Source organism: Desmodus rotundus, chromosome 2 (genome assembly GCF_022682495.2).
Source record: "Desmodus rotundus isolate HL8 chromosome 2, HLdesRot8A.1, whole genome shotgun sequence".
Lineage (NCBI taxonomy): Eukaryota > Metazoa > Chordata > Mammalia > Chiroptera > Phyllostomidae > Desmodus > Desmodus rotundus.
Window position 1 is genome coordinate 163,453,104 of NC_071388.1, and position 13,776 is coordinate 163,466,879.

Genomic DNA, 13,776 nt, shown 5'->3' on the forward strand with positions numbered 1-13,776 from the left:
AATTTAAACATTACATTGAACATCAAAACTCGATTTACTAAGGTGTACCTTAAAACATGGAAGACGTGAGTCTAATAACTGATACATAAATGGTATATTGAGGTGCTTGGCAATAGTAATTGATACGATTTGATGACAGTCACAAGTACTGTGTATACTAGTGTGGTTTGCTGCCCATATGGAGAATGTTAAATTTCACCCGTTACCAAAAATAACTGTCGCAATCAAAATTCTCTGCCCTAAGTTCTGTCCAGATTAAAAATGTTTCTAACTTTGTGTAGATGGATGTTACACCCACCCTCCTTGAGTCTGTTGGTTAAATGTAAAAATGTACCAGAGCTAAACTTAGTTCCTGGTCTGTGATCTCTAAAAATATTTCTGGTAATCACAGGTACTGTCTTAGGAATATGTCCTGAAGCATACACAGCGTTTTAAAGGGTGACAAAGTTAATTATGCCAGTGTCGTCTCCACAAATGATTCAAGTTTTTCCAGTTCTGAAAGTGAAAGCTGAAACAGGCCTGACAGGTAGTCTTCAGATAGGAAAGAGAATTGTGTATGCCAGAGGACTAAAAGCAAAAGAATGGGTATGGGAAGTACTACAGGATACATTTAAGCAGCCATCCCATCCCCAGGAAGCATGGGCTTGAGAAATCGCAGCAAGAGAATGAATTTTATATATGAAATGCAGTATCATTCAATTAAGGTTTCTAATAAAATACTTGATATGCCTCAATGTAAAAGGCATGGGCACATATTTTTAAATTAGAAACTAATTTAAATGAATTCTGTAAGGTTTAGCAATTTTTTCATATTTCAAATCCCATGAAGTGGTGAAAGCTTTACTTCAGTCATATGTAAGTTAGGATTTGTTACAGACACGCAGATCTCATTCTGTGGGTTGTTGGTTCCCCAGCACCGCAGTGAACTGCAATCTGGTGGTGGAGCGTCTTGCCTTCGATTGGTAAAATATCTGAAGTACAATAAGGGAAAGCACAATAAACTTGCGGTGTGCCTATGTTTAAATGGTTTAGTTTCTTAATACGCAGCATGTCTAGTAGTAAAAAGTATCTTTTAGTTACATAAACTTGACAGGGTATTTTGAAATTTGGTTAATTAAAAAAAAATGGCAAGTGAGCAAAGGCATCTGCTGTCAGGCTAATGAAGTCTGTTCTGGGGTGTCCAGCGGTGCTCTCCCTTTGTAGTAGGTGACAACTGATTCCAGGTCCTCCAGATGGGGCTGCTGGGAAGAGCCGCCATCCCCCAGCTGCTGCCCAGTTTTGTTTAGGGTGGGGTACTTTATTCAAGATTTGAAAATTTTGTGTCTGGAGGTGGGAAATGTCGTCTGCAGAGATCTCTTCCCCAGCATTACAGGAAGAAAAATTTATTTTCCTCGTTCTGTTTCTTTTGGGGAGGGAATTCTTAACCACACAAGGAAAGTCAGTACAATCTTCACATTTGAATGCCTAGATCCATTACCTTTAAGTCATTTTCAGCCTGAACTTCCCAGTCATCAAAACCAACTTCATTTAAGCTAATTGGACTTCAGTTTTTTCACTTGCAATCAGCATCCTAATACAAGGCTAAAGGAGATGAGAACATGCCCATTCGTAGAGTGCTTAGCCTCAATAGTATCCTCTACAATCTGGGTGTCCAACCTCTTGGCATCTCTGGGCCACACTGAGAGAAGAGTTGTCTCAGGCGACACATTAAATACATTGTGACACATAGTCACAAAAAAATCTCAATGTTTTATGTAAATTTGTGAATTTGTGTTGGGTGGCGTTCATAGCCATTCTGGGCCACAGGTTGGACGTGCCTGCGTACAGATGAGGAAACAAGCCTGATTGCTGAGTTACTGGAGGTCATTCTGGAATGGCAGCAACAAGCCCAGGCCATCTGGCTCTAAAGCCTGTGGACCCCTGCACTACATTTTTCCTAATGGGTTGATAGCACGCTCTGAATAGTTTACACATAGTGCTTATTCTAAACAAGCTTAACCCTCGAAACATTTCTCCACTTGAAAACAAAACCAACCTAGACACGGTTTAGGTGAGGAAATAATCAACGCTGTGCATGGTTTATTTGGCAGCAGAAAGATTTCCAGAGTTTTGAGGGGGCCTTGATTTTGTACTTGATATTTTTCAGTTTGCAGGCTGGCACTTAATCCACTGAACCAGACCAGCCAGGGCAAGATTAATCTGATTTTAAGTGAGCTGATTTTTCTCACCTACATATCCCTCTAATTAGTCTCCATCTCTGGGCAACTCAGTTTTTAAAGATACTCAAGTCCTCAATTCCACTTTCACCCCACATCAAATCTGTCAGGAAATCCATTTAGTTTTACCTTTGAAACGTGTAGGATTTAATGCCTTCTCACTATCACCCTAGACTTAGACATATTTCATATTTTCAACTAAACATTTCACGTGAGTATTGCAGAGCCGCCCCGTTGGTCTCTCTGCTCCCCCCTTCACCCTCTAGACCTCATTTTCACTGGGGGCCACGTCAGCCTCTCAGTTACATTCAAAGGGCCAAATGTAATTTTAGGACTGTATAAATGTACCCTTAACATTTGTTAATCGAGAGCTCCGCGCTGCTGCCAGGTAGAAACAAGGTGGAGGGCCGGATTTGGCCCCCAGGCCTTGTGTTTGCCACCTGTGCCATACCCTATTCTAAACACACAAGGCAGGATAGACTTCTAAAAGTCAGATGTTACTCCTACTTGACACCTTTTCTTCTCCTCCACTGTCAGCAATATTTTTCTCAAACAGGCCTCAGAGACTTTGGACTCAATAAGGTTTTTCCTATTTAAAACCCTATTTTAAGTCGCAGTGCTTTTTTGCTGATCTTCCTGGTCCTTTCTGGCACAGTATAGTACGTTTGCTGTCTTTGTTCACTAGTTCCAGGAGGACAGGGTTTCCGTTTTGTCCTTTTACTTTAAGATTTTACTTATTTTAGAGAGGAGGGCGGAAGTGGGGAGGAAGGAGAGAAACATGAATCTGAGAGATACATTGATAGGTTGCCTCTCACACGCTGCCAAATGGGCCGCAACCCAGGCATGTGCCCTGACTGGGAATTGAACCTGTGACCTTCTAGTTCACAGGCCAGCACTCAACCCACTGAGCCACACCAGCCAGGGCTGTCCTCTGTACTTCAAACAATGCCCAGCACATAGTTTTCATGTCAAGATAGACCATTCTCCTTGATTTAAATGTGCCTGCTATTGAAGTAATAAAATATCTTCTTGATATACTTCAGTTTTCTGTATCTCTGAGAAAACATTCTGAAAATGCAAAACATCTCAATGTATATTTTAAATGTATTGTCATTGAAAATACTGTGAACAAACTCAAACGAATTACAAGAAATTTAACAATCATAATATTTATTAGTACCAGCTTTTCAACTAAATTTTTTTGCCAGAGCTAAACAATTTAATATAAAAAAGGCCTTTTTTGTTCATATAATATTTATAAAAAAGTACATAGTGGTTAGTTCTGCAACAATCTGCTTTTAGCCAGATGTCAAAACACATAAATCTACGAATGTAACAAATGAGATAAGAACAGTATGACTAAGTTTTTGTAGTATTTACACGTGTACAGAAACTATCTCAAATGGTGCTCTAAGAAATGAAGTTTGCAGTTACAGTGAAACTGATTTCAGCATACTGATAACATTTAATGCTTTTAAAATTTCATACTCTACATTAGTTTTGACTATAATTTTGCATAGAATTATAAAGTATTTCTGCATTTCACATCACAGTAGGAGCTTTTAGTATACATAACAGTACACACACAGACACACACACAACTAGCTGAGAAAAGGTCAGATCTTCCCATACCTAGTTTTTCTTAACATCTGGCCTCTTGCTCTTGGGAACCAGGAATACATTGCCATCTCTTGTTTGCTGCAGGGAGTATTCACTGGGAGAGTAAGGTTTTCCATCTTCATCTCGTAGCATGCTGAAGACTTCAAGATATAAGGTGCTGAGTTGTTTTTTCAGTAGGTGGAGGTTCTTGTCGTTTTCTCCTTTTTCTTTGAGCAATTTTTCTTTTTCATCTTTTAAATGATCCAAATCTTGCTCCAGTTCCACTATATTTTCCAGTTTTCTCTTTCTGCAATTCTGAGCAGCTACTTTATTCTTACCCCGCCTACGTATATCTCGAATTAATGCAAGTTGAGCCTCGTTAAATTGCTCCTTGGACATCATTTCATTGAAGTCATCAACAGGAAGGTTAATGATTTTTTCTACAGGGAATGGGATATGGAGAGCTTTTGCCCTTAGCTCATCTCTTGTGAGATGAGCCTCCAAGCGGTTTGAATGTTTATCTTTTGTGAATGGGGTTTTGCGATGACCAGGACTTACAGGCAATTCTTTCTTTTGTGTGTTTTCACACTGGGCATCACGCGTTGGAGCGCTGTGCCCCCGAGATGGTGACGGGGGTTGAACTATATCCCCAGAAGGCTGTACTGGCTGTGTTTTAGGACCACAGTGTTTGACACTCGCGGGGGCACTATCTAGCTCTTCCATTTCAGAATCACTGAAGCCGAGTGGTGTGTCTCCATAGATAGAAGACTCCACTGAGTGTTCTGGTGATGCCAAGCTGGGGCTGGTGTTCAGTGAAATGCCAGAGTCAGAATCATTGAATTCTGCTGTGCTTTCAGGGTGGTTTTGATTGAAGGCTTTACAAAGCAATAGATCAGAAACATCAATGGGCCCGTTGAGCAGTTCAGAGAGTGACTGGTTCAAAGCAGCAGAAGGGAGCATGCTGTTGCTGTTACTGGGCTCTGCTATGAAGGCAGAATAAAATTCATCACCAAAATCTGTGTTTGCTGTGACGTTTGAACTTAATGAGTTCACTGTCAACTGACTGGGGTCTTCTGTGGTAAGGATGCTGCTGCTGAAGGAATCCTCAAAAGCACTGAGAAAATGTGGGCCGCAGTTATTTACTTCTTTCTCCAGTGAAGGGAGCAACGAGTAGAAATGGTAACTGTTGTCAGCATCTGCCTGTTTGGTTTCTGGACTTGGAACCGTGCTAGGCTCAACCAGTTGGTCGTTTTGAATATTAAGACACTGCATGGAAAAGAAGTTTATACTATGTAAACAGAGGTTAAATATTTTCCATAGCTGAAAATCTACACCTGAGTAAAACTCCCCACTCCCATCTCCCTCCAAGCTATTTTCTTCTCTAATTCAGAGATAACTCCACTTCCAACAGCTATTTATGCCCAAGCATCTGTATTATTTTCAGATTTTCTAGACCAACTTCAAGCCGTCTGGCGCCTCTCACAAAATGGCATTTTAGTGAGCATGGGCAGCTCTCCTGACTGGTTTAAAAGCACCCGCTAATCCCTCCTATGAATAGGTGGCATGTAAATAATAATAACCAGAATGACTAATTTCAAGGCACTGAATATAAAATAGCATCTTTGGTATTTATTTTATTAGATCCTAGTTACCTGTAATTCTGGAATGGATAATAGTTCCTCCCAGACTTGCTCAGTGTCCTGCTGCATATTATCTAAATCACTGATTAGCTGAAGGATAAGAGGTTCAGGTGACTGATTCTGATTAGGAGCAATAAAGACTGGGCTCTCCACGTGGCTGGGAACGTCAGGAACAAGTGATTGAAACGCCGCCGAAGAAACCTAAAATTGACAAGGCATTGATCTACGTGAGTCTGCTGCCGCTGGCAGTGGGTGAGTGCCTCCCACGGCAAGCACCACCGCAGCTCCTGAAGCTGACCTGGCTGCAGCTCTGCGTTCTACTTTTGATTACTTATGGCCCCTATTTCTATGTAAGGAAACAGCTTATTTTTCTTACCCAAATGACTCAAAATTTACTTCTTACTGTTTTGTTTTATCCTATACATTTGAAGGCAAACTTGAAACAGATAAGAATAATCTTTAGGATTTAATTTGTATCTTTTAATATAATACTATATAGTGCTTCAGACATGACAAGTTTACTAAAATTGTTGCTTGAACAAGTTTTGGTGTATTACCTGGCTTGCTCTACTCATCAGCAACTGCTAATTTCTGTGGCTAAGCTGATCCGTGCCCCCAGCTACACAGCAGTAAACATCCTCAGTTTTGTATTATGTTGGGTTTGTGGAGCTATGTTTAGGCTAAGGTCCATGAACAAATTTCCTCCTAAAACGCTTTCATTCTTTTTTTTTTTAAATGGAGAGACATTAAGGGGTATATTAGATGGAGCTGTGGAGTTCTGCTGTGAACCGAGTGCAGTACCTCATTGTCGTCTACAAACGGGAATGTCTCTGCCAAAAGCTGCATGCAGTCATCGAAGCACAAAGCATCTGGTTTGGGAATGTGCGCAACCTGGGGGAAGGGAAACACAACAAGGAAAAAACTGTTTAACGTTCCATTCCCGAGCTAAAGGTTCATGAATGAGTTTCCTAAAATGTGTACAGTCTTGTTAATCAAACATTTCTTAGTTTAGAAATCAGTTTAGTGTCATAGTTAAGAGCACAATCGAACCAGACTGGGTGCAAATTGGCTCCCCCCATTTCTTGAATGCTCTGGGCAAGCAATTTAACCTCGCTGAGCTTCAACTGCTCATCTGTAGGTAAAATGGGGATAATGACCTAATTCACATAATCGCAGCCTTGATTGATCAAATTAATCTATGTCCAGTGCCTTAGAACAGTCACAGTGTGTCACAGTCGGTGCGAAGTAACCCCTAGGACTGGCTCCACTGCTCTGACCACTGCTGCTGTCTGAGCCTCCCGTGCTGTTTCTCTAGCTTACAAAGCCTTTCGTGTAATTTGTGTCCTCCTAATCCTTGTAACTGAGGCAGGTCAGTCAGGTATTGACCTCATCAGGAGGCCGGGGTTGGGAATCCCTGGACATGGTCGTGACGCCACAGTTAAAGGCAAGGCTGGAACTCAAATCCAGATGTTCCAACTCCTGGGTCAATGTTCTTTCCTAACCCCCTGCCATACACCTTCCCAGGAGCTGAGTACTCCGTACCTGGGAGAAGCTGGCAGACCCACTGGTTTCTGACGGGATGTGCTGGGCTGGCTGAATTGGGAGGAATTCACCCGTCTCTTCATCTAGTTGTAACTGAGCGAAAAAGGCTTTCTCTTGCTCCTTTTGGAGTTGTTCTTGTCTTTCCTTTTCAAGTTTTTTCTGTTTTTCAAGCTCATGCTCCTTCCGTCGTTGGCTGAAGTCAAATACTTCTCGGCTCACCCCAAGATCTATATCTTGCCTCCAAAGGATGTCAATCAAATCCATGTCCTGTGTTCAAAAGAAAAAAGGAAGGGCAGAGCCCATGGTTAAGATGGTTTTACACTGGCAGATACCACATAAGAATTCACCTTATGCCGCTGTTGCTGGGGGTGGTGGGGAGATGATAAGCAAAATCCGAATGGGACCAGTTAACCACTCAATGAACCTGCTCATTTAAAAACAACAAATAAGCTACAAACACAGCCATCCATTCTGATCATTTCTATTTGGATTAACAACGATGGTAGAGATCATGAAAGAGCAAAGTTAACAGATGTTGCACGTTAAAGTTCCTGAATTAAAAGAAATCCCACACTTGTTCAATGGAATACAGAAATTAGAGCAGCCACTCCAGGCCACTGGTTCATTACGAGAAATGGGATTTGGAAACCATGATTGAATGCATAGAATTTTTCTCTGAACTTGCTCAGCAAATCCAGTTTACAGAGGAGAGGGGAAAAAACCCAAGTTAAACCATCAGTCTAGCAGTTGTGAAATAGCACCCATTTTCTGGTTTTTCCTACATTGGCTTATCTTTTCCTCATCATTTCTTGCTACTCTGTGGCTCACTTATTAAAACAATTTCATCTTGACTTGAGTTTTATCTTCTGAAGCATGAACAAATCGGTAAAGTCTTAGCTGATGGTAAACTTGTGACATGGGCCGAGTGAAGGGTTGCCTGTTGTCTACCCACACAGTCAGGAAAGGGCCAGTGCCCACTGGGGTCACTCCCGAGAAACCATACATAACCCTTAACATGCACACACACGGGTCAAGGGAACGACAGACAGTACTAAGTTTTGAGATACTGGGAGAATCCCACAATGAGAGAACAGTTACTTTGACTTACTGGTATATAAGAAGGCTAGACCTATTTTACAACTTGTGCACAGCATCAAACTTTGTATTTCAGTTCTGATGGCTGGAAGCACCAGGCTCAGTATGTCTAGAGCTCTCCGAATTTCAGCCTTCCAAGGACAAAAATAACATGCTTGTGGCTTCAGTGAGCAGCCAGGCTATTTTTACCCAATGAAGGAGGAGCAGGCCACCCAGGCTAGAGCAGCACAGCCAGCTGGGTGGCAGAGGCCACCTCTCGCCGTGACTGAAAGTTGGCCCTGGAATCTTATGAAAGCTGCTCAGGAGAGGTCGTTATTCTAGCCCTGAACGGTATGATGCATGGTACAGGCGCACAGGGCGGGTAGAGTTAAAGTGGCACCCGTAGCTCTTCAGAACTGGCTAGGGTAAACCTGTGTTTAAGCCAACACCCACTAAGAGCTTTCTATATGGCAGGCACTTCTCTAAGTACTCTGCATGTACAAACTAATCCTCAAAACTGCCATATAAAGATCACATATATCCCCATTTTACATGTAAGAACAATGAGGGTTAGAGAGATGGGAGACCACTAGGAAGGAAGTGGCTGGACAGGGACGTGTACCTGGGCAGCCTCAACCAGGGACTGACTCAGGCTTTTTTAATCACTAGCCTGCACTAAGCATATAAAATCTGATCGCTGACTAGTGTTTCCTAAGTCAGGCAGGAAGTAAAATCAGTCCACTGTCTCGGATGCCTCGCCTTGACATTTTGGTGGTATGGTGTGAAGTGGCCAGTTACAGAAGGCTGGATTAAAGCACACGTCACCTGGGCCATTTTCCTGGCCACAGCAACAAAACAAGCAATGAAGCAGCAGCATTCACAGCTATCTTCTCCGGGGTGCCCCATTAAAATAAATCATGAGAATAACTTCCATTTTTAAATGATTTGTTTCCATTGTAATGGGCATGTTTACTCAAAGGTCATGTGAAAGACAAGGGCCCAGGTATAGAGAAATCTACTTTAACATTGAGATTAGGTCGGCCATATCTTCTTGGTGAATTTAGATTCAGCAGAGTATCTTTCCCAGACATTTTTCCAAACCGGAGCTATCTGACCAAGGCATTAAGGAGGTAGGCGTGAATATACTCACCATATTAAATGCTAGCACTAGAAGTCAAAGGAATGCGTGATGTCGCCATCTCAACCGAACTCTAGCCCCTGTAAAACAGGCAATACCTTTCCCACCTATCTCAACAACTGATGCAGAACCAGCACTGAGCCATTCAGGAGATCAATAAAAGAGGAACCCAAATACTTGCCCCAGCCTCCGGGGGGCCACTCTGACACCGCCCCCCCTCCCCCCCGCCCCCCCCGGCCCGTCTCCAGAATGCCTAGGCCTGGGGCTTCTTGTTAAGAGATTCCAGGATGAGAACTAGTGTCCAGTTTTGACTTTTTCATCAAAGAACTGAAACAGCACTGAAGCAAACAACCGCCCACAAATCCGATCATTCCAGAGCATTCCCAGCGTGGTCGGAGGAAAATTTTGAATGTAGTTGACTCTAAAATTATCTGTGGCAATCACACCAAGAGTTGGATATAACTGTTTTTTTTCTCCCCCTCCCTTTCCTTCCCACCAGATGAGATACCTTGAGCAGGACCAGATGGTTTAGCTATAAATTTAATATATTATTCCAACCTCCCCCTAATCATACAGATGTTGGTGGATCAAAAGAGACATGTGAAAGAACTCTCTATACAGGTAAAGCACAGGCAAACACCGTTACGCAAGCTGACGGCAGTGGACCCTACTACTGGCTGTAAGAGACCAAACTCCAGGCCACTGAATTGCAATGAAGTCACGGACCTAACTACGGTGGGAGCTCAAAAATAGAACAATGAAGCTATTTGGCTCCTTAGAGACGATCTGAAATCAACTACAAGGCATGTGCAACATGTCCTGTAAAAAACAAATAACATACACTTTTATGTACACAGACACCATTCAGTTGCTACTCAATTCCTGACAAGACTACCCTTCAACGCACAGCTCCAAACCAATTCAATTTTTAAGTATTTCCCATAACATTGTCAGAAAAAGACGTCTTGATGAATCCTTATCAACAAACAGGGAAGAGAAACCGTGCAGCACCATTTGGGCCAGCTCTTGAGCTGAGTATCTGATTATCTCATTATCTGATCTGAAACAATGGGGGACCTTCGAGTCAGAGGACTCCTGCAGCCCTAGCTTACCGTCTCCACCAAGAATCCCACCAAAAGATGTCTCAAGTGACATCTAATTGTTCTTAATGCAGACTGGGCGTTCTTCACTGAGATCCTAACGGGCCCCAAACAGGTTTCAAAGTGTTCTCAGAGGTCTCCCTCTGTGTTTTTGCTTATTTTTATGTAATGTTTATTCTTGCTATGAGAAGTCTCTGGAAGAAAACTTAGGCTTTAAAACTTTTTTTAAACAGTTGTTTTGATCAAATTTAGATTGTAGCAACAATGGGTTTCTTGTCGTGGCCTTAATATGTAATACTCTGTTACTCAGATTTTCACCTAAGTTTCAAAAGGAAAAACCGGCAGGGATTTGATACTGTATGAAATACTCAAAACTTTATGTGGAAAATGAGAACAGTTTCACCTGACCAGTATGGTCAGTTGGTTAGGCATCATCCCACAAAGTGAAAGGTGGCTGGTTTGGATCCCAGTCAGGGCACATGCCTGGGTTACGGGTTCGATCCCCGGTTGGGGTGCATGTGAGAGGAAACCAATCGATGTGGCTCTCTCACACATCAGTGTTTCTTTCCCTCTCTTTCTCCCTCCCTTCCCCTCTCTCTAAAAATAGACAAAATTAAAAAGAAAACGAGAACAGTTTGTCCACCCAAGACTGCGAGCTGGGAAGCCCCACAGGCTCAGGGCTGCATTTGTCCTGTGCTAACCTAACACTAGCAGGCAGTGAGCATTTCCTGTCAGGAGCCCTGTGACTGGGCGCATGACTTGTTCCACAGATGACCCATCCCTGCAAGGCTGAGCACCAGCTAGGAGGAAACAGCCCGGGTGGAGCGCGCAGCAAACACCGTGACAGTGGTCAGTGGGGAGAGGAAGTGCGTAAGGAAGAACTAAAACTGCTCTTCTGCGCACAAATCCCAGGCAGTGAGGAAGTACAGCCGCCTTACGCCCTCCGAGGCCCCAAGGAGGAAAGCTGCCCTGCACACTGGCAGATAAGGGTTTGGGGAAGGAGAGGAAAGCGGGGAAATGGTTTGCACAGCATCCTGGCAGGGATTTCTTTAAGATGTGAAAGTTTTCGGAGGGCAAGGCAGGCGCTGGATGGGAGCCTTCACAGAGCACATGGAGCAAATGCCACCGGTACTTAGTGTCTGAGTTCTCGTTGTTGTCCCTTAGTGATTCCTTGTCTGTTCCAAATTATGTTACTGGCTTGGCTTAGACAAAAGACAATTTAATAAGAAACATAAATGTTGAACAATTCGCATTAAATCACCATCTGGCCCAATGGAAGTACTCATATTTAAAATGTATGTATCATCATTTGCCATCTGGGTAATCTGTTACATGTTTTATGGGAACTCGGAATTTGGACGATCCATTTTGAAACAAACACCTTCGTTCCAGGATAAACAAAGAAGACAGGCCTTGCACACAGAATCCCGTATTAAATGTTTTCTTGCAAACCAATTGCAGTGCCTAAACAAACCAGCATTACCATACTCTGAAGATAAGAAAAAACCAGAACATACAAAGCAAAAGTGAAAATACCAGACATCACAATCTTCTCCTAAATTAAAGCAATTCAGTAAACTGAGCCTTTGGCAAAGTATTTGAAATGAAAAATAAAATGGTTACTATCATAAATTCAAATGTGTTAATGAGGGCTACAGACCCCAGTACCCTTTCTTTCCTTCTCCCTCCCCTCTCCCATCTTCTGTTTTGTCCAAAGAATGGCAGGAAGGTGGTGGAAGGTTTCCTTCTAAAGTAATTTCACTGATAAACTGCTAGAAAAAAAAAATCGCAGATTACTAACTTTGTAAACAGCGAATGAAAACTGATCTTCACTTCCAATTTAACAGTATAAGAATTCAGACAGTATCTCGTATTCCTTCTTAAAATCATGTATTTTCATTAAGCAAATAAATCTTAAAATTTATTCCTCTGAGATTTTGCCATCTAAATGTTAATTACTAGCATTGAGTCTAAGTTACACCTGGGTAAGGTTTTCTCTTGAACATTTCAGTCTTTATATTATGCCCAGGTGATTTTATATTATTTACCTAAAAAGTTAAATCTGACTAAATATTTTTTCCATAGAAGCTGCTCAAATATTTTTGAGCAGTCCGAACCAATGTAGCTCAGTTGGTTGGTCAGTATCCCGCAAAGCAAAAGGTCGAAGGTTCGATGCCCGGTCACAGCACATGCCTGGGCTCTGGAGCATACAAGAAGCAACTGATAGATGTTTCCCTCTGACACTGATGTTTCTCTCCCCCTCTTCCTCCCTCCCTTTCCCTCTCTCTAAAAAAATGTGAGGTATTTAAAAAATACATTTTTGAGCAAAACCGGATGGAACATGAATCACATCCTACCACCATGTTAGGGTATAAACCCAGTGAAGAGCGACAGAGACTACAGAAACAACTGAGGGCGCGCCTGAACGCTGAAGAACCAACCAAACACCACCAAAGGTCTCCTGGACCCACGAGGCTGGTCTTACAGTTACAATCCTTACTGAATGAAGCAAGATGACACCAAGCCAGTGTGTTTTTAAGATACATCTCGCTTATGGCCATTATGTTTCATAAATATTTATCAACTGGTTTACTTCTCTCTGCTTCTCCCCTGCTTCTTCATTACAAGATACTCAACACAATGCCTGTTGTCTTCTCAGGGAGCATTCCAGAGAAGGCAGATGACAGGCTGTTATTCTTTATAGTTTTCCCATATTCACGTACTTTTGGTTCTCCCAAAGTGATTTGCTAGTTTTTGCATACATTCTACAATAACTGGGAAGTGGGTGATTAAAAACAAGGAAATCATGAGGGGGATGGGGAGGAGGGCATAAGGGGGAGAAGTGGAGACCTGACTTGGGCAGGGAACGCACAGTACAGTGCACAGATCATGGGCTGTGGGACTGTGCACCTGAAACCTGTATACCTGTTAACCAGTGTCATCCCAATACATTAAGAACAACAAAGAAATCCCCCCCCCCAATATCTAGAACCACAAAATGTTATTGATGGTTAAGGGCTTTCCAGCCATCTAGGCCACCTGTAGATGTCGTGGGGTTCATTTCTGTGTAATAACAGCTCCATTTTAAAGATAACTGACCTATGCCCTGGATGGTGGGACTCAGTGGATCGAGCGCCGGCCTGTGAAGTGAAGGTTGGCAGGTTGGATTCCCTGTCTGGGCACATGCCTGGGTTGTGGGCTAGGTCCCCAGTAGGGGGTGTTCGAGGGGCAATCGATTAATGTTTCTCTCCCTCTCTTTCTCCTCCCTCCCCGCTCTGTGAAAAAAAATAAATAACTGGCCTAGCAACTAGTTATATATGTCGGCAGAGACTCCTAATGGTAGTAACAGTTACCACTAATCCAAGTTTTCCTTCTAGAGAAATCTCACTAAAGATTACTTCCCTAATCTTCAACAACTAGTGATTTTAAACAGCATAAAAATGGTCAAACACACACCAAAAGAGGAA

General features: G+C 42.5%; 1 protein-coding gene across 5 annotated transcripts in view; it reads right to left on the reverse strand.

Moving 5' to 3' along the window:
- Positions 1 to 3,369: 3,369 nt before the first annotated feature.
- NFE2L2 (NFE2 like bZIP transcription factor 2) overlaps positions 3,370 to 13,776 on the reverse strand; it is a 59,259-nt gene continuing 48,852 nt past the window's right edge. For 4 of the 5 annotated variants that reach the window (XM_053918798.1, XM_024561470.4, XM_024561466.4 and 1 more), the window contains 4 exons: positions 6,998 to 7,264; positions 6,257 to 6,346; positions 5,468 to 5,656; positions 3,370 to 5,081 (listed from right to left, as the gene is read on the reverse strand). In XM_053918798.1, the coding sequence (XP_053774773.1) occupies positions 3,849 to 5,081; positions 5,468 to 5,656; positions 6,257 to 6,346; positions 6,998 to 7,261 (1,776 nt within the window). In that variant the 5' untranslated portion in view covers positions 7,262 to 7,264 and the 3' untranslated portion in view covers positions 3,370 to 3,848. Of the gene's footprint in view, positions 5,082 to 5,467; positions 5,657 to 6,256; positions 6,347 to 6,997; positions 7,265 to 9,221; positions 9,247 to 13,776 lie in introns of those variants that run through there. The other variant, XM_053918797.1, reaches the window with a different exon arrangement.